Source organism: Diadema antillarum, unplaced genomic scaffold (genome assembly GCF_040938485.1).
Source record: "Diadema antillarum isolate AM-2024a unplaced genomic scaffold, OU_Dant_1.0 seq00001804_RagTag, whole genome shotgun sequence".
In the NCBI taxonomy this organism is placed as follows: domain Eukaryota; kingdom Metazoa; phylum Echinodermata; class Echinoidea; order Diadematoida; family Diadematidae; genus Diadema; species Diadema antillarum.
The window spans coordinates 544,551-569,827 of record NW_027272480.1 but is presented as its reverse complement, the minus strand read 5'-3'; the positions used below and the strand labels follow the sequence as shown (position 1 = coordinate 569,827).

The window sequence follows — 25,277 nt, the reverse complement described above, 5'->3', positions numbered from 1 at the left end:
TCAACAGGGCCTGGACCTGATAATCCACTCTGCGGTTGGGTTGACCCGGACCAGGGCCATCATGTTGGTATCGGGATCCAGACATCGCTCACCTGCCGACAACAGAATGGATCAAATATTACAATAACTTTTTAAAAACTAATTAATCACAGGAATCTCTCTTTTTCACCAATTTGGGAAAAACCAATGAAAAACTACAATTGTACAGGCCTGATAACAAACACCTGTCTGTTTTTGCCCACTGTAACTTGTTGCCAATGTTATAATATAAAAAGAGGAAAAAAGAAAACACACAAAAGACCTGTAAATTCATTAGGTAAGCACGATTACAATAAACCTTGCATAAGTCAACATTGTACAAATTGATGCAATACATGTACATACACATACACACCTTTGTGGAGTAATGTAACATAAAGTCCCAATATTTTTTTCTTCCAATATTTTGTTTACTTATTTTGTTGACTTCCATTAGTCTACATTCTCTAAAGTGTACAGATTTTCTCTGGCGTTGTGCCAGTTGACCTATGTGAGATCACATCATGCAACATAACTATAACCTGACTTTAATACAGTATCACACAATTTTGATAGTATAATGCATCCTTACGTGCAATTGACACCATTTTAGTGTTATAAAAGAATCGTGTGTGGCTGATGCCATATTGTGACACACCATCATTTGGATGTTCATTCTCTGACTCATAAAGATGCCTTTAAAACTGCCATCGCCATGGCAACACTCAGAGATGCTAGCAGGGTCTCCACGAAGGAGCTACATCATGTGATCTCCTGAAAACAGGAAGCAGTGGATACCAACGGAGCAACACCAGCATCAGGAACACTGCCACCATTCCTCACCAAACATATTCCCTGGAAAATATGCGCAAAGAACTCACCGATGCTGCCGCCAACTTCGTAGAGGTAGAACCTAGGTGCTTTGCTGGGGGTGATGTTGCTCAGAAACTCAAAGCTAGAATTCCTGTTGAAAAAAAAAAAATGATTTAAAACAAAATTCCAAATAAGAGCAAGATTACAATATTTGGAGAGCACAAGATTTTCAACGATATTCATTTTTTTCTTATTTTTTAAATGGCTGCTACATAAGAACTACAAGTTGTAAAAGTTAAAAGTAAGGAATTACATAACCAACAGCAGTACATCCCCTCAAATAAACTAAAGCAACAAGGATACAAGTGTAAAGTGCCTTGCCAGGGGCACATCTGGTGCAGCCAGGGGGCTTGAACCAAGGACCTTGCAATTGATAGTTTGTGGTCTTAACCGCTGAGCTGCAACAGCTCCTCAAGAGCTCTCCAATATGAATCTAAAACACATCTCTACAGAATATGTAATATTTTCTATGTTCTATACAGTATGTTAAGAAAATTTTTATTGTGCATCCAAGCTGGATACTACAAGTATGTACTGTATCATTCTATTTTGTTTACATATGATGTATTCTCAATTGAGAAATATGAACATAAAATGAAAAAAAAAAAAATGAAACATTGTGTATGAACTATTGTGCAATGATACTGCAAAAAGAACGTCAATGCCTCTCGCTCCCCCACCCTCACCTCTGAATAGACTTCTTTCGGCTCCGCCGCTTTAGGCTGTTGCGCTTGAGCGGGGCGGGTTCGATGTTCACGAAAGACGCGTCCTCCGTGAACTTGGCCACGATGTCGCCCGCCGTGGTCTTGTCGCTGAGCTGGACGGTGGTGCGCACCTTTTCGCCAGACTCCGCCCCCGGCGTCTGTATCCTGATGATGCCCTCAAGAACCTCCTGTGACCAAAAAAAAAAAGGGGTTGGCTTACTACTTTCTCTTAAAGGACAAGTCCACCTTCATATACATAAGGATTGAGAGAATGCAGCAATATTAGTAGAACACATCAGTGAAAGTTTGAGGAAAATTGGACAATCCGTTCAAAAGTTACAAATATTTTAAGTATCTGCACAGTCACTGCTGGAAGAGAAGACTACTACAGTGTATGATGTCACATGCATACAACTATATAAAGAAAATAAAAAGAGAATTTCACAAAACTTTACTTTCTGAATAAAGTGCACAGTTCTTCGACTTGCTACTGACGTATGTTAAGGGTAATATTATTCCCCCTGCTTTTTGAAAGAGAGAAGTCGAGTGTTCTTTTGTTACGGAAGAAAAATGGAAATATGTTGAATTTTCTTTATTCTTTCTTTATTATCGTTGTACTCATGTGACATCACAAGCTATAGTCTTTTCATCCAGCTGTGACTTAGCAGAAACTTCAAAAATTCATAACTTTTGAACGGATTGTCCGATTTTCCCCAAACTCTCAATGATGTGTTCTACTAATATTGCTGCATTCACTCAACCCACATGTCTATGAAGGTGAACTTGTCCTTTAATTAACCCTTTCTGTCCCAAGGGCTTTAAAATTGACAGTGTGTAGAACTCTATGGGGTTTTCTTGACCAACTGACTTTCAAAGCACACAAACGTTTAAACTACCATCACCACAACTTCAATAGCTTTCTAAATCGCGCTAACTGCTTATCAGATCTCTCTACCCTGTGTCTATTTATTGGATCGACTTTTAACCCACTGAAGACTAGTTCCACGTATTCTTGGGCTGGGGAGAATAGAAAATGCAGGCATGTTATTGGACAATCAGTCTTCAACAGGTTACAGAGGGGAAATGAGGGAAGTGAGTCATGTGTAAGAAATTGTTAAAAAGTTGTTAAAAAGTTGAAGAGACAAATCTATGAAAAGAGGATGAATTTATCGACTGACATCCAATTTCGTCCTGTTGTTTGACTGATGACATATTGTTTCTTGATATGTCACACAATAAAGCGCAAAGCTGTCAACATTCCAAGATTGAGGAGATTCCAAAGAGCAATCAGGTAAGATTCTTGTGTTTGAGACGCACCTCAATGGTCAAGGATTATTCCCAATTCAAGAGGATTTTCATATTCTCTCGTCAGCACACGAAGAAATATTTCATTTTTCAGAGAGCTTCCTCCTGTATCATCAAGACTTGGTAGTAATGTATTAAAGTGTTTAGTAAACATGATTTATCTAACCCTACCCCACAAAACCACCAAAAAGTCATCAAACATGGATTTTTATATATAAGGGCTGAAAGAGCAGACTCTAAGCTTTAAAATGATAGTACAGTATACTTGAATATATCAAGTTAAAGGGGATGGCTAGTAACCAATCAGTGGGAATGCTGAGGGATGATTGTTCCAATCCTTGTGGGATTCATTTAAGAGTACATTATATATCTACTGTTGTGTGAAAATTATTTGCTTCAGAATGGTCTCATATTCAAGTAATGTGCAGTTTAATGTTTAGAAGTTAGCGTGCCTGGTCAGTGACGGGGCATTAATCTGCACATTCTTGAATATAAGACCGTTCTGAAGCAAATAATTTTCACACAACAGTAGATATATAATGTACTCTTAAATGAATCCCACAAGGATTGGAACAATCATCCCTCAGCATTCCCACTGATTGGTTACTAGCCATCCCCTTTAATCTTGTACTCCTACAACCATCTGAAGAAAGGCACTGTTTCATATGAACATAGATACAATTCTATTTGCTCCACTTCATGAAACTTAACAGCTGATACATTGTACTTTGCAAACAATAACAAAATCTATGGAAAAAGTACAAGTAGGTTATCTTCTCTGTGACTGTAGAAAAAGGAAAATATCAAACTTCATCAAGAAATCTAAATTCAGTCATGCTGCAAGATTGTGATGGTGTGACGATTTCAAAGGAACGATGCACATTCTCAATTAGTATTTGACAGATGACGGAATTAGATGATTTATCAATATAGGTTTAGATGACAGTCATAAGACCTGGAGCAGTGACAATGCAAAGGTTTCACAATCTACATCGTGGTACATACGAACACACAAAACTAAACGAGGATTTTGTAATCTCTCATCTCTTGTTGAACATTGCGCAGCACCCGACACCCATCAAATGTGAATAATCACAAGAGCGATAAAGCGAAGAAAACTAACAGTATGTCCAGTTATATTGCTCTTAGAATCACAATACATCAAGCAGCTAATTCTATTACCATCATTTTTTTTTTCCAAAAATTGATCAGCATTTCTCCATGACAGCCACTAGAAAAGTGAAATTTTGAAGGATCACAGCTTTATTGCCATTTCAGTATAAGCCAAAAATCTATCTACAACAATACCCTAAAAAATAACACATACACTGTACTGTAAAACCAGAAACATTAGTCGCATGAAACTTTGGCGAGTTGGAGCTGACAGCCTTTTTTACAGCAAAAAAACCTTTGTGAATTGCCACTGGCACTCAATACATTATGTAGAAATAAAAACAACTCCAAGATGCATTTCACTTTCTGGAATCTTGGCTTCTTGTGAAATTCACAGAAGAATCATTCACATGAAAATTTATGGTTTTACAGAGCACTCTCGGTGGGTCTTGAGCGAGCCATGGCAGTGCACTATCACAAGGAAGACAAGAGAGGGAGCTCTCCCCCTACCTCCACCAGTGCCGTATACGTATAAAGAGAGTCTGGCCAACTCGTAAATTTGACGCCATGTCCTTGCCCAGTGTATTACGCGTTACAGGGTTGGCGTGTATGCTCAGACGTAATGTTTAATGAAAACCTACCAAATAAGGGGTAATGAACAATGGGCACTGCGTATGAGCGCACTTTGGTAACGACATGGTTCCGCAAAGATTACAGGACCACTTTTGACCGATCACAGGCTTCAAAACTCATAAGCCGAAAACCGAGTTGGCCAGACTCTCTTTATATACAGCACTGACCTCCCCGAACTAACAGCAATTCCCATGCTGAAAACTAATCACTTGCGTTGAACTATTGTACCTTTACCAATTGAAAATTAGCCTGAAGTATTCTCAGCTAAGCATCTGTGAGAAATGCGTGCGACAGTAAAATCAGTTCTTTCTCTCGGGGTTAACAAAGGACAGCAAGAAAACAGCATTTGCATGCTAACTCTCATTACTTGCATTTGACTGCTATAAAAGAAATCAAAGTGAAAAAAAAAAATAACTACAAAAGGTAAAGATGGCAGTATGTACTTTGACAAGAAAGAGCCAGAAAGTGCTGGACAAATATATAAGTTAAAAATCTAAATTGAACAGCATAAAAATTGGGACTTTTTGACAGTAAAGTACAGTGTACCAAGTAATTTAGGATGAGGAAATCGGCACGCTGCTTGCAATTTTTAAAAAATGGACTCCAAATATTTTGGACGAAAAATAAACAGAATTCAAGGAGCATTTTCAGTTTTAAAGAAAAAATAAAAGACACACAGAAATAAAAAAAAAACCCAACAACAACAACTACTAATTCAGAATGTGTTAAGATATCACATTAAACGAGTGCACATACATGTACATACAACATTCATGCCACAAATCAATCAGTTAACGAATGACATTGATGTCTTGAGAGTGGGTTACGCAGTGGTGTGCGCATTTGATGCGAGGAGCCAGTAATTTTGTGTGGAATTCCTTTACTCTAATTTTTAATTTTTCTTTCTCTCATGCAGAAGCAGGGAAAGAGTTAAGTAGATGCAGAAGAATGGCTTGGGGTGAGTGAAGTTAAAAGGGGGCAGGGAAGACTAAAGCCGAAGTCATGCTGGCAAAACTTTGAAAATACTTCAAGAAGTTTGCTTGTCTGTTTACACTGGCAGCCAAACTTCTCAAAGTGTCAGTTCGCGATATGTTCTGGGAGGCATTTCATGAAGCATTCTGTCCAACAAAGTTGATGGACAAATTTGCTCTCAGCCAATCAGATGCAAGGATTTCTGTAGCTTGTAACAGTTTGTCAGAAAAATGTCCGACCAAAGCGCTTCATAAAAATGCCCCCTTGATGCTTGGGTCACTGGTGAGCATGTGCCACAATAAAGAAAATGCATGCTGTCTGATGGCTTTGATGGCACCACAAACAAGACATGGACTGGTCACATGACAATCTTTGTGAAGTTTAAGCTGTGTGCACTCAGATTTCACAAACATTGAGAAAATCTGCTGGGGTTCGGGAAATGTTTCTTGTTTAAATGAGAAGTTTTGCAAGCAGTTTCGTGCGATTTTAACATGAGGTTTGCATTTAGTCAGGCAAAACTTGTGAAATTTAACTTCGAGAAGTTTTGCCAGTGCGACTGCAGCTTATGAAAGAATTGAGAAATTGAGAAATCTAAGGCAACAAAACCTGTGCACACTTTGTTACACTTTTTGTGGAGACATCACATTTTTGATTGTGTGGGAAAATGGGATGCCAAAACAGTATTGGTGGAGGTGCATTTGAATCAGTCATACTCAGATGAAATAAAAATAAATTGTTGCAACATGGTCTGAACAAAAAATGATCGCAATGACTCTAGGCTTACAATCATGCACTGTGTGATCAATTATTCATAAATAATCAAATAATAATGACAAACTCATAGACAAAACAGTGAAAACACTTTGGGGCAGATGAACTTTTGATAACATGCAAAAAAAGGGAAGGCAGCAGAGACTGCTGTGGAAATCTGTCATGACATTGAAAACAAGAATTGAGAACAAAAATTACAATACATAACATGAGAGATGCCAGAAAAAGCTGCTTGCACATGTAAAGCAAGATGCACAATGAAATGAAGCTTGGATGCTTTTTGTTCATTCTTTTTAACCTCAAAAATGCCACTTTTCTTGTCCTTCGTTCGCTTGAACAGTGTCATCACCTAGATGATGGGGGGAAAAGAAAAAAGGCGATGGAAAGATAGAAAGATGGCACCATGTAAACACGTCCAGAGGAAAAGGGTTTGATGTGAAGGGAAGGGAGGGGTGAGAGAGATAAAACATGCATCTGACTTCGGGGAGGAAAACGTCCTTCCATCTGACATTTATACGGAAAGACTTGGGGAGTGTTAAAGGCCGGAAACCCAACTAACCTCTACTCATGATATACAGACAGGTTCTACCTATTCTGATTTTGTTTTATATTGTCTTTTTGAGACAGGTGGGGGTGGAGAAAGGGGATTTTTAAAAAGTTAGATTATTACTTTAAGCCCAGTCAGGGGATAGGTTGATGTAAAGTGGTACATGTAGTTTAATCGATAAATTCCTGTGGGGAGGGTGGGGGTGGGGGGGGGGATTTGCTGCAGAAATGATAATCATTAAATTGGTACCTCTGAATTTCACTGCTTATCTTGTATTGAAGAAAAAAAATATGTGACTGGTTAAATCATTAAATGTGCATAAACTCAGAAAGAAAGTTTAATACAAAAACTTGCCAATCTTGAGAAATACAAACTTTCATCATCTAGGATATAGTTGCCAATTGCAGGCAATATTAGAATCAGTTGTAGATTTAACAATTAAGAGGCTTTTGAATGTATACAAAACCAGGAAGAAATTTAAACCCTACCCCCCTCCAAAAACAAAACAAAACAAAGAAACAAAAACAAAAACAATATTGCCAATTTTTAAAAAGAATCAGGAACTTTAACCTTAGCTAGGATATGTTGCCAATTTCAAAATCAGAACAGATTAGATAATCAATAGACTTTTGAAAATTCTGCAACCAAAACAAACAATTACACACTACCAACAAAGGGCTAGAATGAAAGATACATAATACTTTACCGTACCTTATGAAATACTAACAAATTTGAATGCAAACGAGCAATCAGAACAAAAAGATACATCACCAACCACAAAAATGTGTTTTCTACAACTAAATACTCCAAGGGTTGGGGGTGGAGGAAACTCTCTTTCTAAAATTTCTAGATTTGATAAAAAAGAAACAAAACCCAACAACAATGAGATAAACAAAATAAAAGAGGACTACAGATGGTACCTCTCCACACTGCAAGGGAAAACATGCATTTTTGAATTGTTGGCCTGTACAAGTCATTAAAAATGAATGGTGCCTATAACAGATACATATGACACATGAACCTTTGTAGACGGTACATGTTGAGGTTTGTGGCTGGTTTAAATACAGGTATTGGCAAGGCGTAGGGGTGTGACATGGGTGGGCTGAGAGGGACAGACAAAATAGTGTGGGGATCTCATTTTTTGGGGGTGGGGTGGGGAGGGGGAGGGGGAGGGGAGGGGTGAAGGCAGGAAGAGGGGAGCAGAGGGAAAACACATAGCATGTACAACTGACACAGCATTCACAACATTCATTTTGACACAAGGTACCACAAAATACACACAACGGTACTGCACACAAAATGTGACTGCTTACAAGTACACGGTATGACCGACATCTGTATGTATACGTGAACTTTAAGAATACAGAGAATTCGCACGTGGAGAGATAATGTAATTCTGTGAGTGAAATGAGGGGACAGATATGGCACTATATGTACATGTAAAGGGGATAACTCACTGTAAAGTGCCACATAAAGCACTTGGAAATAGAAGTATGATGTCAGCAAAGGGTAGGGTGGGAATAGATAGGAAAGGATGAAGCTGGCACTTGGAACAAAGAGCCAGCCTCCTAAAAACAATGCCTCTGGAAAAATTTTAATGAACATTATGTACAGTACATGCAGTAACTCTGATTTCTGAATTAAGCAACAGGGCTAGATGGCAAGTATCTTGAAATATAGGGTATTATGTTTCAGTGCCTGAAAAGGACTCGCGGCTAATACACGCCATGCACATCATCACTGCAAAATGTGTTTTTCAGAAGAAAAGAAAAGAAAAATATTCAAAATATGGAAGGAAAAACAAATGGAGTAACACGATATACAAAAGAACAGATTACTCTACATGTACCTGCAGAATACATCAAGTTTTCTGCGTATGTTGAATACCAGTTTCTAACCTACTGTATTTCTGACATTAACTCTGTGCACTGTGTATTCATCCTAGGGAAATTACCTTGCAGGAACAGGGTAAAAATGATGTCAGTTTAGCCTCACTCAGGATCTGTGCGCCTCTTTAAATTTTGATCTTAGCTTTGAAATTTTGCCAGCTTTGACTACACACTCTGGTCTGGACTTCCTGGAAGATATTGTGGTAAAGTCTTGAAAGTAATGATTACGTCAGGATCTTTTCAGCATCATTTACTGGGTGGAGGTATTTATCATATATCAAAAACATGGTGGAATATAGAGTTACCACGGGCGATGCTGCGTGTCAGAAATTAAATGGTAGACATACGTTTATGAAGGGGAAGAGATGGGTTGTATGAGACAGAAAGCAGATACATTCATTTCACTCCTCAAGAATTCAGCATCATCACGGCAATGCATGGTAAGGTTTTGGTTCTTGGGGAGAACACCATGAAAAAACAATAACAACAAAGAAAGAAAGAGAGGGGCGGGGTCAAATTACCGATTTCGAATCCCTCGACCTCTTGCTGTCAATCTCGTACATCTTCCGCACCTGCTCCAGCATCCTGAAGGGAACCTGTTAGTTTTTGAGAGAAAAATGTAGTATTTACGCATAATGATCATTACCATACCATGCATATTGATTTAGATATTTTGTATTATATTTGCAGCAATACCTATTATGTGTAGCATACATAGAAGGAGCTATTTTGAATGAAAACAACAGATATGATTGGAACTGATCAGTAAAGGTTTGAGTGAATTCAGGGCAAGATTGCAACACTAACCCATTCCATAAAGGAACCTGTGGACCTGTGTATTAAGTCTATGGGCATCTCAGAATTCAGTATGGAACAGGTTAAGTGAGTTCCCTGTAGAACAGAGGTAAAGGGCTCTAGACTCTTAACACAGATGATTCATGGTTCAAATCCTATCTGGTTTTGACATTCTCAGACAAGATGTCTCTCTAACTAGGCGTAAAAAGACAAATAGAGAATACAAAATGGCAATGGTGGTACAATCACAATGGTAGGGCCTGGAGGAATAGCAGTGCTAACTATGAAGAGGCTACCCTGGGGAAATAAAAGACTGTTCAAATGATGAGAGCTTGAGGGATTCATCATTTTCACTATCTTTCTTTCATATAATCATCATCATCATCACCTCTGTTTTCACTATCACTATTATTTTCATAATAAAGCACAATTTATAATCATCAGTAGTACATTGTAGTATCAACAGTCCTTGTATCTCATAATTATTTCTTCCATTACCCCTACTGTCATTGTCATCATCCTCTTTATCACAATCACCACCATTATCACCATCATCACCATCATTATCACCATCATTATCATCATAACCATCATCACCATAATTATCACCATCATCACCATCATCATCACCATCATCACCATCATTATCATAATCATCATCATAATTACCAATATCATAATCATCACCATCATTATCATCATCATCATCATCATCATCACCATCACCATCACCATCATAACCATCAACCCCACCATCATCATCATCACCATCCTGTTTGAAGGTTATTAAGATCATCTGACTAAAAGGGCACCAAAAAATGACCATACTGTACATTTGCACCATGGTACCTATTATATGGCATGACAGCATTACTTGCTGTAACTTCTAATTTCTCTCTGTGTATCTATTTAGAGCCAATAATTTTTAATTTTATCAAACAATTCACACAATCATTCTACTTCTTGGCATAAATCTTACCACCCAGAGGACAGCGTGGTACTTGACGAGCATGCGCATGATGTTGGACGTGCCCGCCGCAATCTGGAGCTCGCGGTAGTCGGGAGACTTCTTGCGCGACATGGCGTGTCCCGAGAAGAGGTTGGGGGCCATTATCATGGCGACGTTGTTCAACGACATCTTGTTGTGGGACTCCTGGTCAACCACCTTACCCAGGAATGACAGTAGGAGCTGAAAGTAAAAAAGAAGAAAAGAACGGATTCCAGATGTCTGATCAGTGACTGTGACTCGATTCAGTTTTATTGGAGACATCAGGATACAAATTAATCTGTTAATTAACGGGCTGATTTTGCTGTTACGCTCGAATCCAAACTTAACATATCTGTTCCTCTCACACTGAGGACTATCATTGCTGTCTATAATGTTTGGAACAATTGTATTCTTTATCTGGTATGTGTTTGTTTGTTGTTTGCCATTTTCTTCTCTGTTGTCATGTTTGAACATGTTTATACATGTATATCTATCTTTTCATTTTTGAAGCGCCATGAGCACTGAAAGGTGGACCTGTGTGCTATACAAGTAGCCACCAACTATTATTATCATTATTATTTCCCATGGACACCTGCCCGAGTATTCTCAGTACTCGCGTTCAACAGGTTAATTTACAGCTACAGCTGTACCAGTTTGAGCTGCCATTCTATTCACTGAGAGCTCTGGCAAAATAAATTATACATCACATCATATATACAGGCTTTCAAGCGGGATTATGTAAAAATGTAGGAATAAAGTAGGAACAAAACCTCTAAAAAAGTAGGGAAAAAGTAGGACATAAGAGGGAAAAAGTAGGGCATTAAAGAAAAAAAAGTAGGAATAAGTCAGGACATGTGCAGGCTTTTTGGAGTAGTTTTCGTCGATACTCACCAGAACTCTTGATGTTACATGTAAATCTTAATTTGTACTCACAACCCTGCTGCCTCAGCCTCATTTTTGCTCCTGGGAGAGCCTGGTAATTTTGAGCGATAATGAGAGCTGGTTGAGCACTGCTTCAAGTCCTAAGCTGCAATATCAGTGGGATCAATCACATCTGCACAGGAGCAAAAGCTGAGGCTGGCAGCAGTCTTGTGGTTGATTGGTGTGTGTTATCCCTCTTTCACGCTGAAGAGGCTCTCCCCACCAGTAAGAATCTGCAACTAGAGTCTACTCATCATTTCTGAGTAAAAATTATTCAAGTAGCCTTGCACATTTTTTTTTTTTTGCGGGGTTTTTCACCAAAAAAGTAGGAAAAAGTAGGAAAAAGCAGGATTTTGAGCAAAAAAGTAGGAAAAGTAGGGACAGCAATAAAAAAGTAGGAAAAAGTAGGAAAAGTAGGGCCACTTGAAAGCCTGTATATGTTAACTGTACTACTGTATGAGCCATTATTTTCGCGTACGGATATTTTCACGAATGAGGAGCTCACAGACATGTATTTCCGCGGGATGTTGCTTTTGCGAATGGACAACGACACTATTCATCGTAATTGCACATATCCTGGTTCATTGCGACATTTTCGTGTGTTGATAAATTTGCGATCCAACTATGATTCACCAAATTTGCGAAAATTAAACCCTTGCAAAATAACAGTTTATACAATAGTCTGCGTTGCCAATTGACAACAGCTTGTACAGTATGAGGAATTGTACATCATATAAAGGAAAACATCATACAGAAAGTTGGAAGAACTACCTCAAAAAAAAAGAAGAGAAATTAATAATGGCACTGCTTGTATTGCAGATGAAGGGTATGTAAAGGTTTCTGCATGTTGATCCAAATTGCCTACTTAGTGCCTTGGGGGTGGGGGCAGGGAGGGGAAGAGGGGAGGATGAAATTGTGACTGTTGCCGGCCTGTGCTGACCAGTGCTTGATCACATGCCTCCCTGCCATGTGTCCAGGGGTACGTGCCAAACAGCAGGACACTCCTGGTCAGGTTTATCTTGGCCAAATCAAGAATCAACAGGTCGAGGACATGTGCTCTTTTTTCCTACTCTAGGGTTTTATAATGTTCTTCTCCTCTGCAATACGTAGCCATCATACAAATCCACAAGATCAGGCAGATACGACATGAATTTCGTGCAACATTCTTGCTCTTCACAAAAGTTGCAGGGGAGCATGATACCAAATTCCTCCCCCTTACCCCCCTCTCCCCCCCCCCCCAAAAAAAAAGAAGGTATGAATAAAATCTTGTAAATTTTGCAAGCTTACTTTGCATCATTTAATTCTGAGTTCACATTTGTATAAAAATACAAAATGATTTGATCCATCTCTCAATTTTCAGCCGTCCTTTGCAATTTTCACACTAGTCTAAATTGAGGTGTAAGGAATTTGAATCGTTCTGGAGGGAAATATGTTTTTGCTTCCATGGCTCCTTATGGAAATACAAAACCTGTTGAAGGCTAGTCCCGAGTATACTCGGGCAAGTGTCTATGGGAAATACGTGTTGTAGGTTTGTAGCAAGATATGCCCGTCCTCGACGGGTTGAAAAGACCGCAAAGTGTCCTCATATTATCTCCAATTTTTATATATTTCAAACAATTGTCACTGAGGAAAGATGTTTGCGATAGTTTGTGATGCTCTAATTGTGACTACAGTGCAAGGCATATTAAACCAGCATGGCTTCGAGTACCAGATACTGACATATTGGACCTGCATTATATCCAATACATCTGAATACTGAAACCACACATGCATGATAATACCTGTGGTAGGAAATATGCCTACCCACCCTTACTTCCCCCCCCGGGGGGGGGGGGGGGGGGGGGGGACCATGAACGCACATACTCCAGATAGAAAGCAATGAAAAACAAAACAACAAAAGTGTCTGCATCTGGGATCTCTCTGACAGCTGCAGAGAAAAACAAACAGGTGCACACAGGTACTTTGCCACATCCGAAGAACACCAGAGCCTATCTTGACCCAGCTTTAAAACCCACCCACACACACACAGACACAGACACACAGTCTGTCTCTCATATCAACATCTCTCATAAGCCCCTGGATTCGAAGTGGGTCTGGTCAATAATCTTACAGTCATGGTTGTCATTTTCCAAATCATTGAATTAATTCTGACCCATATGAAGGCTGATATCTGATCACCTTTGTTTGTCTGTCTGTCTCTGTCTGTCTGTCTCAAACTTTTTCAAACATTATTTTCAATACTTTCCACAAAATACACGTATACTGAATTATACCTGTTTCAATAAAGCACAAAAAGCAAAAATAGCACTACATGTGGGTTCATGTGTATCTTTCTATCTATTTACATAGTATCTATCCATCTATCTATCTACAATGTATCTATCTATCTATCTATCCATCTATTGTATTTATCAATCTATCTATCTAATCTATCTACATTGTTTCTTTTTATCTATGTTACTTATATTTCTGTCGACCTACATGTATCTAACTATCTGTGTCTATCTATTTATCTATCTATCTATCTATCTATCTATCTATCTATCTATCTATCTATCTATCTACTGTATCTATCTATCTATCTATCTATCTATCTATCTATCTATTTATCTATCTACTGTATCTATCTATCTATCTATCTATCTATCTATCTATCTATCTATCTATCTATCTATCTATCTACATGTATCTATCTTATCTACCTACATGTAACTATCTACAAGAATTGACCTCTATTTTCTATGATACATTGTATGTAAGTCACATATATTCTCATTTCTGCATATCGTCCCCCACGGTGGTAAGACTGTATGCCACAAATATTTTTTTTTTTCCAGGAAAGCAAAAATGCTTGATCTGTTTTTGCAAAATTTTGCACAAAAATAACTGCAGTGTTGACATCAAATTATGTAGGAAACATTATTTTGGATTTCATTAATGATAGTATTGTTACAAAACTCAATATCAGTATTCATGTATGCCAAATGGAGTAAGGAGGTTTGCGATTACATGCCAATTGAGATGCAAGGTCTTGCCAAATCAGGGACAATATGAAGTTTTCTCCCGTGGCTGGCAACTCCTTCGCTTTTTTTTTTTGTTTTTTTTTTTGACATTGATAAGACAGTCTTAAATCCAATGTCACTGGTTGACTGGTTGCTAGAAATTCAAGATAAGAACTCTGAGGAAACATCAGTAACCTTCACCCACAATCTTTCACCAATCTTCAGGAAATGTACTAGATTTTGGGCATTTGTTAAAATCATTCTACACTTGTTCTAACCTTTCCCCCGCCATCCTCAATATCAGCTACAGTACGTGCATGTGAAAAACCACAAACACACAGACCCCTAAAAATCAAGGTCAAATGTCAATGTGGTCTGAAACATCACTTAGGCTGATCATGTATTGTTTGTGCAATTATCCATGAAGTGCACTGAAAATCATGTACTACTAGAAATGTATTTCACTTTTCCATTTTCTCTTTAGGCCTACCCCATTGTGGACGAGCTGATTTTGCTGTAACACGCTTTTCCAATAGACACCTTCCTGAGTATACTCAGGACTAGTCTTAAATGGGTTTATAATGGGATGGATGTAGTTGCAATCGGTAAGATCAGCCGCAAGATGAGGTGGTTCCCACGGCGATGACAAATCAAAAGCTTCCCGAGCTCTTCGAGACCGATCCTGCGACATTTTGGCAGTCCACTCATCGTTTATACATCCATGAGTCAGAAAACTACGTACACCGGATAGCGACCCCTCCCACTGATCATCCACCAATGGGGGTGGGAGGGGGTAGTCACTGCACCCCTGGGGTGCAATGTCTCCCTTCTCCTTCTAATCCCATCCCTCCCTCCCTCTCTCTTTCCTTATCTCATCTTTGTGGAATATACAATCAATGCATAGATGCCACTTGAAGTATATCCACAGAGGTCAAGTAGGAATAAGGTACCTCAAATCTGTGATACAACGAGGAGAGAATGGCATTCCTCATATAATCCTTTCTCTTTTAATTGCCTCTCTTTCTCTTTCTCCATCTCATTCTATCTATCTATTCATCTCTTTGTTTAGTATTCCCTTATTCATCTATCTATCTATCTACCGTATATCTATGTTTGAATCTATCTATCCATTTTAATATCATCTATCACTTCATCTATCAATTCATCTGTATGTCTATTTATCTTTGTTATCGATCTATCTACCCTAGCTATCTATCTATACTAGCTATCTATCTATCTATCTATCTATCTATCTATCTTTCTATCTATCTATCTATCTATCTTTCTATCTAAATAAAAAAGATAAATAGATGGGCAGCTAATCTATCTATCTATCTAGATAACAAGATAGATACATGTCTGTTTAATGCAAGGCTCGACACTGTTAAACTTTTCTGGTGATCTTTAAATTTGAAATTCTGGTGGCCTGTGATAAAAGGAAACAAAGATCCATTTTGAATTCTAGTTGCCCAATCAGGCCAAAAAGAGACGGCCTGTTGGGAAATTTGCCGGCATAACATCAATGTCTAGTAGCCCCAGGCCATCACTGATGTCGAGGCCAACATATACAAGTGTACAATGTACAATATGTATGTACAAGTTTGAGAGCATGTGTCCTTGGTTGTCTGTATGTATACACTATGTATCTACCTTTATGTGACGGTATATCTAATGTTTTGTCACTCCAGCTACAATGTACATACATTGTATCTCTCTCTCTCTCTCCTTCATTCTTGTACACTGTACACATCTCCTGACGTATCCATTCTACCAGCTTTTTTTTTTCCACCTGCCATTTATGATAAAATAATAAAGTCCACTCTGCTGATTACTGCTTCAGAAAAAAAGCTGGACCACTGGACCACTCTCTTCTCGGCAGAAGGAAAGATAGAGAAAATCATTGTAGATTGATGGAGGCCAAGACAGACACACAGACAGACAGACGACTTTTGGTCTCTCCCGGAAGCCACTGGATGGAAGGACACCGCCAGCAAGTGCCAAACAGAGAATTCCCTCTCTGGATCCATGACAGGAAGACGTACGTGTCGGTGCCAGCTTGGCATCCAGCCGCACATTAACAAGCATACAATTTTATTACAAGCTTCCTCTGAACAGAGATAAAAGGCTCATTCATACAGATCGAAAAAGCATGAGTCGAATCCCGATCAAATCATGCTTTTCTTGTGTGTGTGTGTGCTCTGGTTCACATGTACATAGGCAAGAGGATAATCACACTGGTTCATGATGAAAAATCATGACTCGAATCACACTGGTTTTTCGTAAAAGCAGGGCCAAACTGCGCATGGGGGAGGCTTGGATTTTGACCTGACTTTGACCAGACTACATGTATCTCACGCAACTTGCGTTATGAGATATAAAAAAACAGACTAATCAAGTGCAATTTCACACAATGTTTATACACACGTCGCACTGCAAATAATCATGACACTATTTCAGAAACGTCACACTTTTAGTGGTGCACGTATTGTGATTTGAATCTCACTAATGGTCACGATCCCATAATGTCCACACACATGAAAAATAATGATTTTTGTGTTGCAATTCAAATTGGACAGGAACCTACGATAATGGTGACTACTGGTGTTGGTGTGAATAGGGTCATCCACCTTCCTCCGGCCAACAACTCAAGCCAAGAGAAATTAGTACGGGAGTGCTATGGCCAACTGCTATGGCTGGAATACAGGAGCATTCAGCATATCAATTACTACAAACTCAATTCTCTTCCACTCTTTATCGTATCTGTGCAAAAAGAAAATGCCAACAGGAACGCTCTAGAACATGCTGATCCAACTCTAAGAGGTGCACTGGTATGCCTCCAAATGATATGCTTCATCACACGCACACATCATATCAGCTCGAAAGTTCTAGCATCAGTGCTACAAAAACAATAAGGTAATACCCTCGGAGATATACATCATGCCAATGTAATAATTTGACACACACATGTGTTTCTGAAAGGGTTAATTTACAAAGGGAAAAAGTGTCTTCCAGAACTTCCTTGAACATTGTGTCCTGCTGCAAAGTCTTTCAAAACATCACTTTTGGCAAAGCCAAACTACTCAAACACTGAACTTCAAGATAAAAGTCTTTAATGGCTTTTGTCTGTCCTTTAAACGCGACCGTGAACTTCCCGACCCGACGGTCTGCCATCCGATCTTATCTCATCATCTTAATGCCGCAAGTCCACCACCTGTACTCCGTGCTTCTCCGGGTCAAACTGGTTTGGAAACCATTAATGACAAAGGGCACCACCAGTATCCTCTGAGACCTGGCGACAGATTTCTTTATCATCATCCCCTCTGATTTCACTGAAATAACACGGAAGGAGTGAGCAATACATCAACGACAACCATTGTTTTCATGATTACTGCGTGGAAATGACGGATGGGCGAGCACATTCATGCATCCGGGCTGGAGCTGGCTCACCTACTTCAAATCGTTCTGGACTTGGTGCCACCTTCTGAGTCTTTCAGAACCCACACTACTCTTAATGCAAACCATGATTGTATCTCAGCAATTTGTTTAAACAAAGGCAGCGCTCATTTATTGTGTGGGTTGAATCTGAATGTGTGTCTGTGTAAGTCTTTCTGTCTGTCTCTGTATGTGTGTGTGCATGTAATAGTATTCAATTGCTACTGTAAAAAAGTGTGTCTCACAAGGTTGATACAACAGGAAAATGATAAAAGTCCAGTCGGAAACCACAAGAGATTTGGTCAGGACAGGCAATTTTGATGGTCAAGCTGTTCATAAATTTTGACAACAGTAGGCTTGTTCAAACACACCCAAAACTGAAACGGTAGAAAGAAAAGCTTGGTGCGATTGAAAGAGTCGTCAAGTGGGTGTGACCCGGTTGGCCACCATGCGAGAGTAGCTGCTGACTCTTACCTTTAACGTCGCCCGGTGGATGTCTGGTAGTACCAGGATGAGCAGGTTGAGGCACTGGAGTTGTTTCTTCTGGTCTTGGATCTCTGCAAAGGAAGGATTGAATACGACTATCAAGAATCAAGAATCACGACTCAAGAGTCAAGAAGAGGAATCTTGTAAAAGAAAAGAATATTACAGGTGGCTATCTCGTTATGTTCTGATGCATTTTATTTGTTTCTCTTGCTCTTTTTGCTCTATTTTCCTTTACTTCCCTTTCCTTCCTTTCATAGTTTTCGTTACCAGGTTGTTTGTTTAACAAGATCAACATTTTCATCAAGGGACTTATACATTACAAGCTCTGCATTTTAGTAGGTTCCCCACTTTTCATGTTTGCAAAATTATCTTTTCTTGTATTCTTTTAATATGACGCTATGTCTAGTCTTATGTTCAATCGATATTGTATCATGTTATTTGTGTTTGAGATGTGGAACAATAAAATCAAATCAAACCCATGCCTGTGTTGACTGTTACAAAAAAAAAAAAAAAAAACATAGCTAGATATCTATACATTGTAGGCCTATACAGAAGTGTCCTTCGGGACAGTCAGACCTATACACTGAATAGGTTGTTTAGAACCAGCTTCAAGGAAGACTGTCTCGTACACACCTACACTGTACAAAAATAAAAGCCACAACTTTTTTGCAGTGACAGTAATACAGCTCATTAGAGAATCAGATCCACTGCAGTTTCTTTGTTTCTTGTACTTTCACAAATCTCTCTCTTTGAAGACCAGTTCATACATCAAATTGTTGCATGGTAGTTGCATTCACAAACAACTGTAAACCCACAGTCCCAGATGTTCTGTATCATGTTGGGTTCACTACGCTACCAGAGCTATGGGGCAACTCCATAGAGGTGTGTAACTTGGCAACTGCCCCATCTCTTAAACTCACTCTCCACCATGGCGAAGGCATTGACATATTCCCAGGTGAGGATTGGCGTGGGCATGTCTCGCAGGAACTGCTTCAAGAGCCCCACAGCGTCGTTCACCCGAAGGTCGTCGAACCGGAACTTGCCATCGTAGAAGTCCCGCTCAATCTGCTCGCTGAGTTGCTGGAGGGAAAGAGAGAGATTACGGCAATTTGTTCTATATGTATTTACAGAGGAGTTACAGGATTTCTCAAACATTTATAACAGATCAGTTTATCAGTCCCCTGAAATTTCATGCACAACTCTGTAACAGGTTGTTTCATGTAGTTTCTGTCAAAAACAACAACAACAACAACAAAACTTGCATTATACATACCCCCGTACCTAAAATAACTACCGGTACTAATAAAGCAGGATTAAAACAGATATACAGTTAGCATAAAGATGGTCACTAAAGAGTTATTAGAAAATTTCAGGGGGAAAATTTAATAAATTTGCATACATTTAGAAAGCAAGTCCATTTCACTGAGGCTTTGAGAAAATCTGTATTGTTCAGATTGTCTGGTTTGTGTCCCCTTTTCTGTGTGTGTATCTAATAAACATTTAGGGCATTTGACATGACAAATGACATTATTTTGCTGATTTTGCAGGGGCTTCCCGTCAAACGTTCTCTTCAATAATCTCTGATATGAGTAGATGGAGGAAACAAACAAAAGGATGACCGCCCGGTGACAGGGAAACACCGATGTCTGTCAGACATCACGGTTTCCTTGACATCTCTGCACAGAGCCAGGACGGCGGACCGCAAGATATGGTGGGAGACAAAAACACGGCTGGGGAGGATTGTCTGCGCTGTAGCCGTCTGCCTGCAATCTTTTGCTTTTCTTGTTTCATTTCTTTCTTCTTTTTTCTTTGGCCATCCCCAATCTGGACATTTGCTCATATTTCCTCCCGATAAATATTATGGCACTGATAACAAACATGGGCATTACGAGGACACTCCCCTCCGACAAACGGCTCTGTTTATTTCGGGTTTTGCCAGAATGACTCAGAGTATCTCAAAGACATCTCAATAGCTCTTGATGTCATCAACATCACGTGGATATCGTTTCTCTGTCTGTGTGTGTGTGTATCTGTGTCTATATCTGTCTGTCCGTGTGTAGCATTCTACATCTTGGTAACATTCTTACCACAGCCACCTTTTCTAGCTCTATCTTCATTTTTTTTTCATCTCACAGGAGTGCACTTTTAAATGGGATCACAAAAAATGTTCATTCCAAAACAAAAACGAGACAGCCGAACCTATCTCTATAATGGTGGTAGTTACAATCACTGTAGCTAGGCAATTTAACACTTGTGAGCCTCCACACTTATAGATTTTTATTCAGGCTTTATTTTGTGACACTGGTTTCAGGAAGAACTTCTCAGCGACCAAACAGAAAATTTCAAGCCATCCTGGCAGAAAAAAAAGTAGCTCTTCAAATACAGCACCTATGCCAATTCTTTCATTTTTTTAGGAAAAAGAGAAAGAAAATCTCACAAAATGACAGCATGGAAAAGCTCAAAGAAAACAGAATGCCTAAATATGGAGGGAAACGTAGACACTTCAGGTGGACTGGAAAGTGATTGTCATCCCGTCGGGTTGCTTGCTCCATTAAAGCTGTTATTCTCTCCCTGTTACGTGCCCATCATTGCTTCGGTGGCTTCCTGAGAGAGTGATTTGCACACTGTGTACGGAACTCTCGCCTTCCTCTTGTTCTCCAACCCCAAACTCTTCCCCCCCCCCCCAACCTAGCACAAAAACAGGAACTCCACATATCTGGTGCAATACTATCAAACACAATGCAAGCCCTTATTATCTCGTCTGTATTTCGCAAATCGCACCACAACATAATCAGCAAAAAACTGGAATTGCTGCCCCCCTGGGCAAACACTGGCTATTTTAATTGCTGGGTTTGCTTTTGTGGAAAGGGCAAGTCTGTACTGCACGTATACATATTTTCAGAATAAATTGGCATCATGAAACTCACTGTGAACATTGTCAACTGTACACTGTGTAGCTAAATGCACCCAGAAAAGTACAAAGGATTTACAGGCATGCATTGTAATCCAACCACAATTGGTTTCACTCAATACCATCCCTTTGCTCCAAAGAAATGTTGTTTACGCATTGCTGTCTATACAGTGATCTCTTCACAGCCCACAGTCAACTTTCCAAAGTTCATCACAGCATGATTAGAAATAACGATGACTGCATACTCCTGTGTTTCATACTTTTTTTCTTACAATATGTACATAAAATAAGTGCTTTATGCAGATGGTGTTGCATGGACATAAATCTTATAAAAGCAAACAAACATAACACGAAACTGGGAGCACTGCTTAAAGAGGATTACACACCGCAATTGTTCAAATCACAATCCATGTTTAAGTGAAACTCACCTTCCCAGAGCGTGAATGTTCATTCATTCATTCATTACCATTCATAATGCGAGCTCATTATCAGCAGCTGACAAGTTTCACTTTCTATTTTCTCATATAACCCTTTACGTGCTACATTCCTGCTTACAAGGTACCTCAGACATTGGAACTGTTAGAGCACAATTCTTCTTCCTCACATAAGCAGGTACAATAGAATCCTGACTCAAATCTTAACCCACCACCATAAAAAGCCCCATTAAAGTTGCCTCACATCAATTTTATGAATCTGATATTTTTACAGTACACTTGTACCTTACATCCAAAAGAAAAAGAACTCAATTTTTTAAAAGATTGTATGCTTTCCATGTGATATATATATATATATTTTTTCCAACAGCAGAAAACACACAAAAGGTAACAAAGCCAGTCGCTAGATACCTTCAATAAACAGGTGATTGGATATTCAAACACAATGGGTCAATTTCAAGTGATAAGATTCATAAAATCTAGATTGTTTCAAATATCAAAATGTTCCTTAACTTGGTGAAATTTTGACATGAACAAGGATAATATTTTTACCTTTATTCTTGCTGCAGAGCCTGGAACCCGCAATACGCCTTCTTCATGTAAGCCGTGCATTTCCAGGAACCCTATTAACTGATTAGGAGGGGGGGGGGGGAAGAAGTGGCAAAGAGAACATTTAACCCACAGAATACCAAGATGTGAGTGGAATTGTATAAAGAGTACGAGGATTTCAGAATTAAAGAGAAAATGGGTTAATAGGAACAGGTTTTGCACAGCAAGTTCAAGTACAGAATCCAGTATGTACACTTGTAAGTACAATGTATTTGAACATGGTACTGTCTGTATTACAAAACAAAAACTACCACTATTTCACAGCTCTCATAATGATTGCGTTATTTGTTGATGCTCTCTTTAAAGTTAGAAAAGTAAATGAAATAAAACAAAAGGACAAAAAGAAAAGGTCAGGAACCATATGATTTTTATTTGACTAGTGGGGTAGCACAGTGTGAAAAATTCCCCTTTTTTGTAGCCATCTCACACAAGATAAATACTGTATCTCAAATGTAGAACAGGCAAGTGTGTTGGCCCAACAATTAAAAGTGTTGGAACATTGGTCATCAATGGACTCGTGAACTCGTATGATGTGAAGTCTTGAGTCGTGACACTGAAACACTGTGCAATATCACTTGATCTAGATATTCTCTTTGATGAAGATGTCGTGAGAATAACTGTGCACGCAAGGGGAGGAAATGCTGAGCCATGATGCCCGATGAAAAACCTGTAATTGGCACGAAAAGAATGCACTGCTGATCCCATTTTAGCACGGAGTGTGTACTCTGCTCTGCTTTTCTTTGTCTTTCTTTTGTTTGGTTAAGGTTAAGTGCATCGCGATGTCAGTCTCTTCACTTCCACACAGTCGATTTTCGGGCCGGTCACCCTCGCTGCTTCCTGTTGTTTCTACTGGTAACAACAAGAGACCCCTCTGGTGGTCGCCAACTGACACGGCCCTGACTTCTCACACAAATACCTGCGTCACACCTGCCCCAATAAACTCTCATATAATAAATTTCCAAATCCCTATGTACATGCCTCTGTGGCAGGGCTGTAAAAGCCCCTCATCCAAAAATCCCCCCAAAACTTGGCCAATCTAATTTACCAATGATGTTGAGGTATGGTACTTTCCAAAGCTTAGCAGAGCAATTTGCATTAATAGGTTCTGCATGACCTTAAGGCTGCATTACTACATGTAGGTTGTACGTACATGTATACTGTATATACAGCTTTTTTTTCATGCTTCCTATATGATTATGCAACAGTGGGAGTCAACACAAATTTGTGGTCAAGTTTAGAATGTAAGGCTACATTTTAGTTGCTTACAGCACTTAAATGAGATATAATTCTTCCAACTATATTCAGGAAATAAACAATCGTGCTACATGTAGGCCTATACATTCACTACCATATCTAGACATTGTTTTACATTGAGGTTAGCACAATCTCAATGTCAATCTTGAGTTACGTGATTCAAAGTCAGTACACAGCATTAATTTTGCAGCACAAATGCCACCTCTGAAACAGAAAGTGAAGAACTTGACACGACTTTTATGATCTTAAAAAAATTGTGTGTTTGGATTCATGGACTTGAGAGCACAAGAAATAACCACAACAGATTAGTGTGTATATATTTTCTTATTTTCTGTTTTTGCTCATACGTGTAAAACTATCTCCATTGTGATAACAGTTTAGAATAGAAATAAACAAACTCAGAGGTGTAATGTATGCATTGTGAACCTTCCAAAACTGTATCAGTTTTAGTGACTCCCACATATGCACACACACACACACAAAAAAAAAAAATGCTCAATTCTGTGTGTCCTTCTGATGAAATCTATTCAACCTTGCATGGGAGTATAAAAATCAAACAAAAAAGAAATACTCAACAAGTATCCAAATTCACACAATGTGAAAACTTTTCTTTCCCAAACACTGTCATTGGAAAGAAAAAAAAAAGCCAGAACAAATGGCAAAAAAAAAAAAAAATCAATGACAATGACATCAGAAAAAAAAAAAGACCAACCAAAAAACAAACTCTCCCTGAACATCAATAATCATTCCACATTGAATGACGGACTTCCGCATTTCATTCGCATGACACTCAACTCCTGATCCTCGAGAGTGTCGTACGTGACTGCACTGGGCTTGAACGGCCTAAACTTGACTTTCTATGACATCACGACTCATGTGAACTTGGTTGAAAAAAATCTCTCTCTACCTTTATACAGAATCTGCACAGAGTGGCAATCTGTATCTACCCTGCAAAACACTCTGTAAAGGTGTTGGGCGAGAGCTTTCAACAGTAAATGTGATAGATGTTAGCTGGAAGACCGGTTTGCCAGAAGGAAAGTGATATAAAAACCTTTGTCACTCGTCTGCCAATTGTAGTCAGGTTTCTTCGGACTATCAGACACTGCAGGAAATTCTTGCAAGCCGGTCTCACGCCTGAGAAATTATTTTAGCATGCTTACATGGACAGCTAATCGGGGGGCACTTAAACTTGCTTTCATGCCAAGTTAGTAGCTGAGATATCGGCAGAACATTCCAGTAAAAAAAAACCCCAACAACAACAACAACAAAACAATAGCATCCTTGACTATTTTTTGTCAAAGCGCCAACAGTTACATAACGTTTCCATCACAATTTTGTTTTTGTTTTTTTCTAGGAGGAACTCTAACAGGATGTTTGGCAACCATTTTGATTCTAGCCTGATGCCTGCACTATGCGTCTATCTTCCCAGACAATATTGCATTCAAAAAAATGAATACGGAAAGTGAAGCTTGTGTGCATATACAATTTGTCATCTCTATTACTATTCGGATAGATTAGTCATTTTTCTCGTGGCCTGATCCCTCAATATATCACAGCCCCTCAAAAAATAAATTTCTGCAATTTGGGTTGCATCTTTTTCATCACTGCTTCAATTTTTTG

At 39.0% G+C, this 25,277-nt stretch overlaps 1 protein-coding gene across 1 annotated transcript in view; it reads right to left on the bottom strand.

Moving 5' to 3' along the window:
- Nucleotides 1–25,277, bottom strand: part of LOC139712423 (rho GTPase-activating protein 18-like) — a 200,525-nt gene continuing 175,248 nt past the window's right edge. Inside the window, exons 11-19 of the mRNA XM_071624245.1 lie at nt 22,347–22,424; nt 19,370–19,529; nt 18,438–18,520; nt 10,600–10,809; nt 9,347–9,421; nt 6,688–6,738; nt 1,578–1,783; nt 900–982; nt 1–92 (exon numbers count right to left, since the gene is read on the bottom strand). Coding sequence (XP_071480346.1) covers nt 1–92; nt 900–982; nt 1,578–1,783; nt 6,688–6,738; nt 9,347–9,421; nt 10,600–10,809; nt 18,438–18,520; nt 19,370–19,529; nt 22,347–22,424 — 1,038 coding nt within the window. The remainder of the gene's footprint in view (nt 93–899; nt 983–1,577; nt 1,784–6,687; nt 6,739–9,346; nt 9,422–10,599; nt 10,810–18,437; nt 18,521–19,369; nt 19,530–22,346; nt 22,425–25,277) is intronic.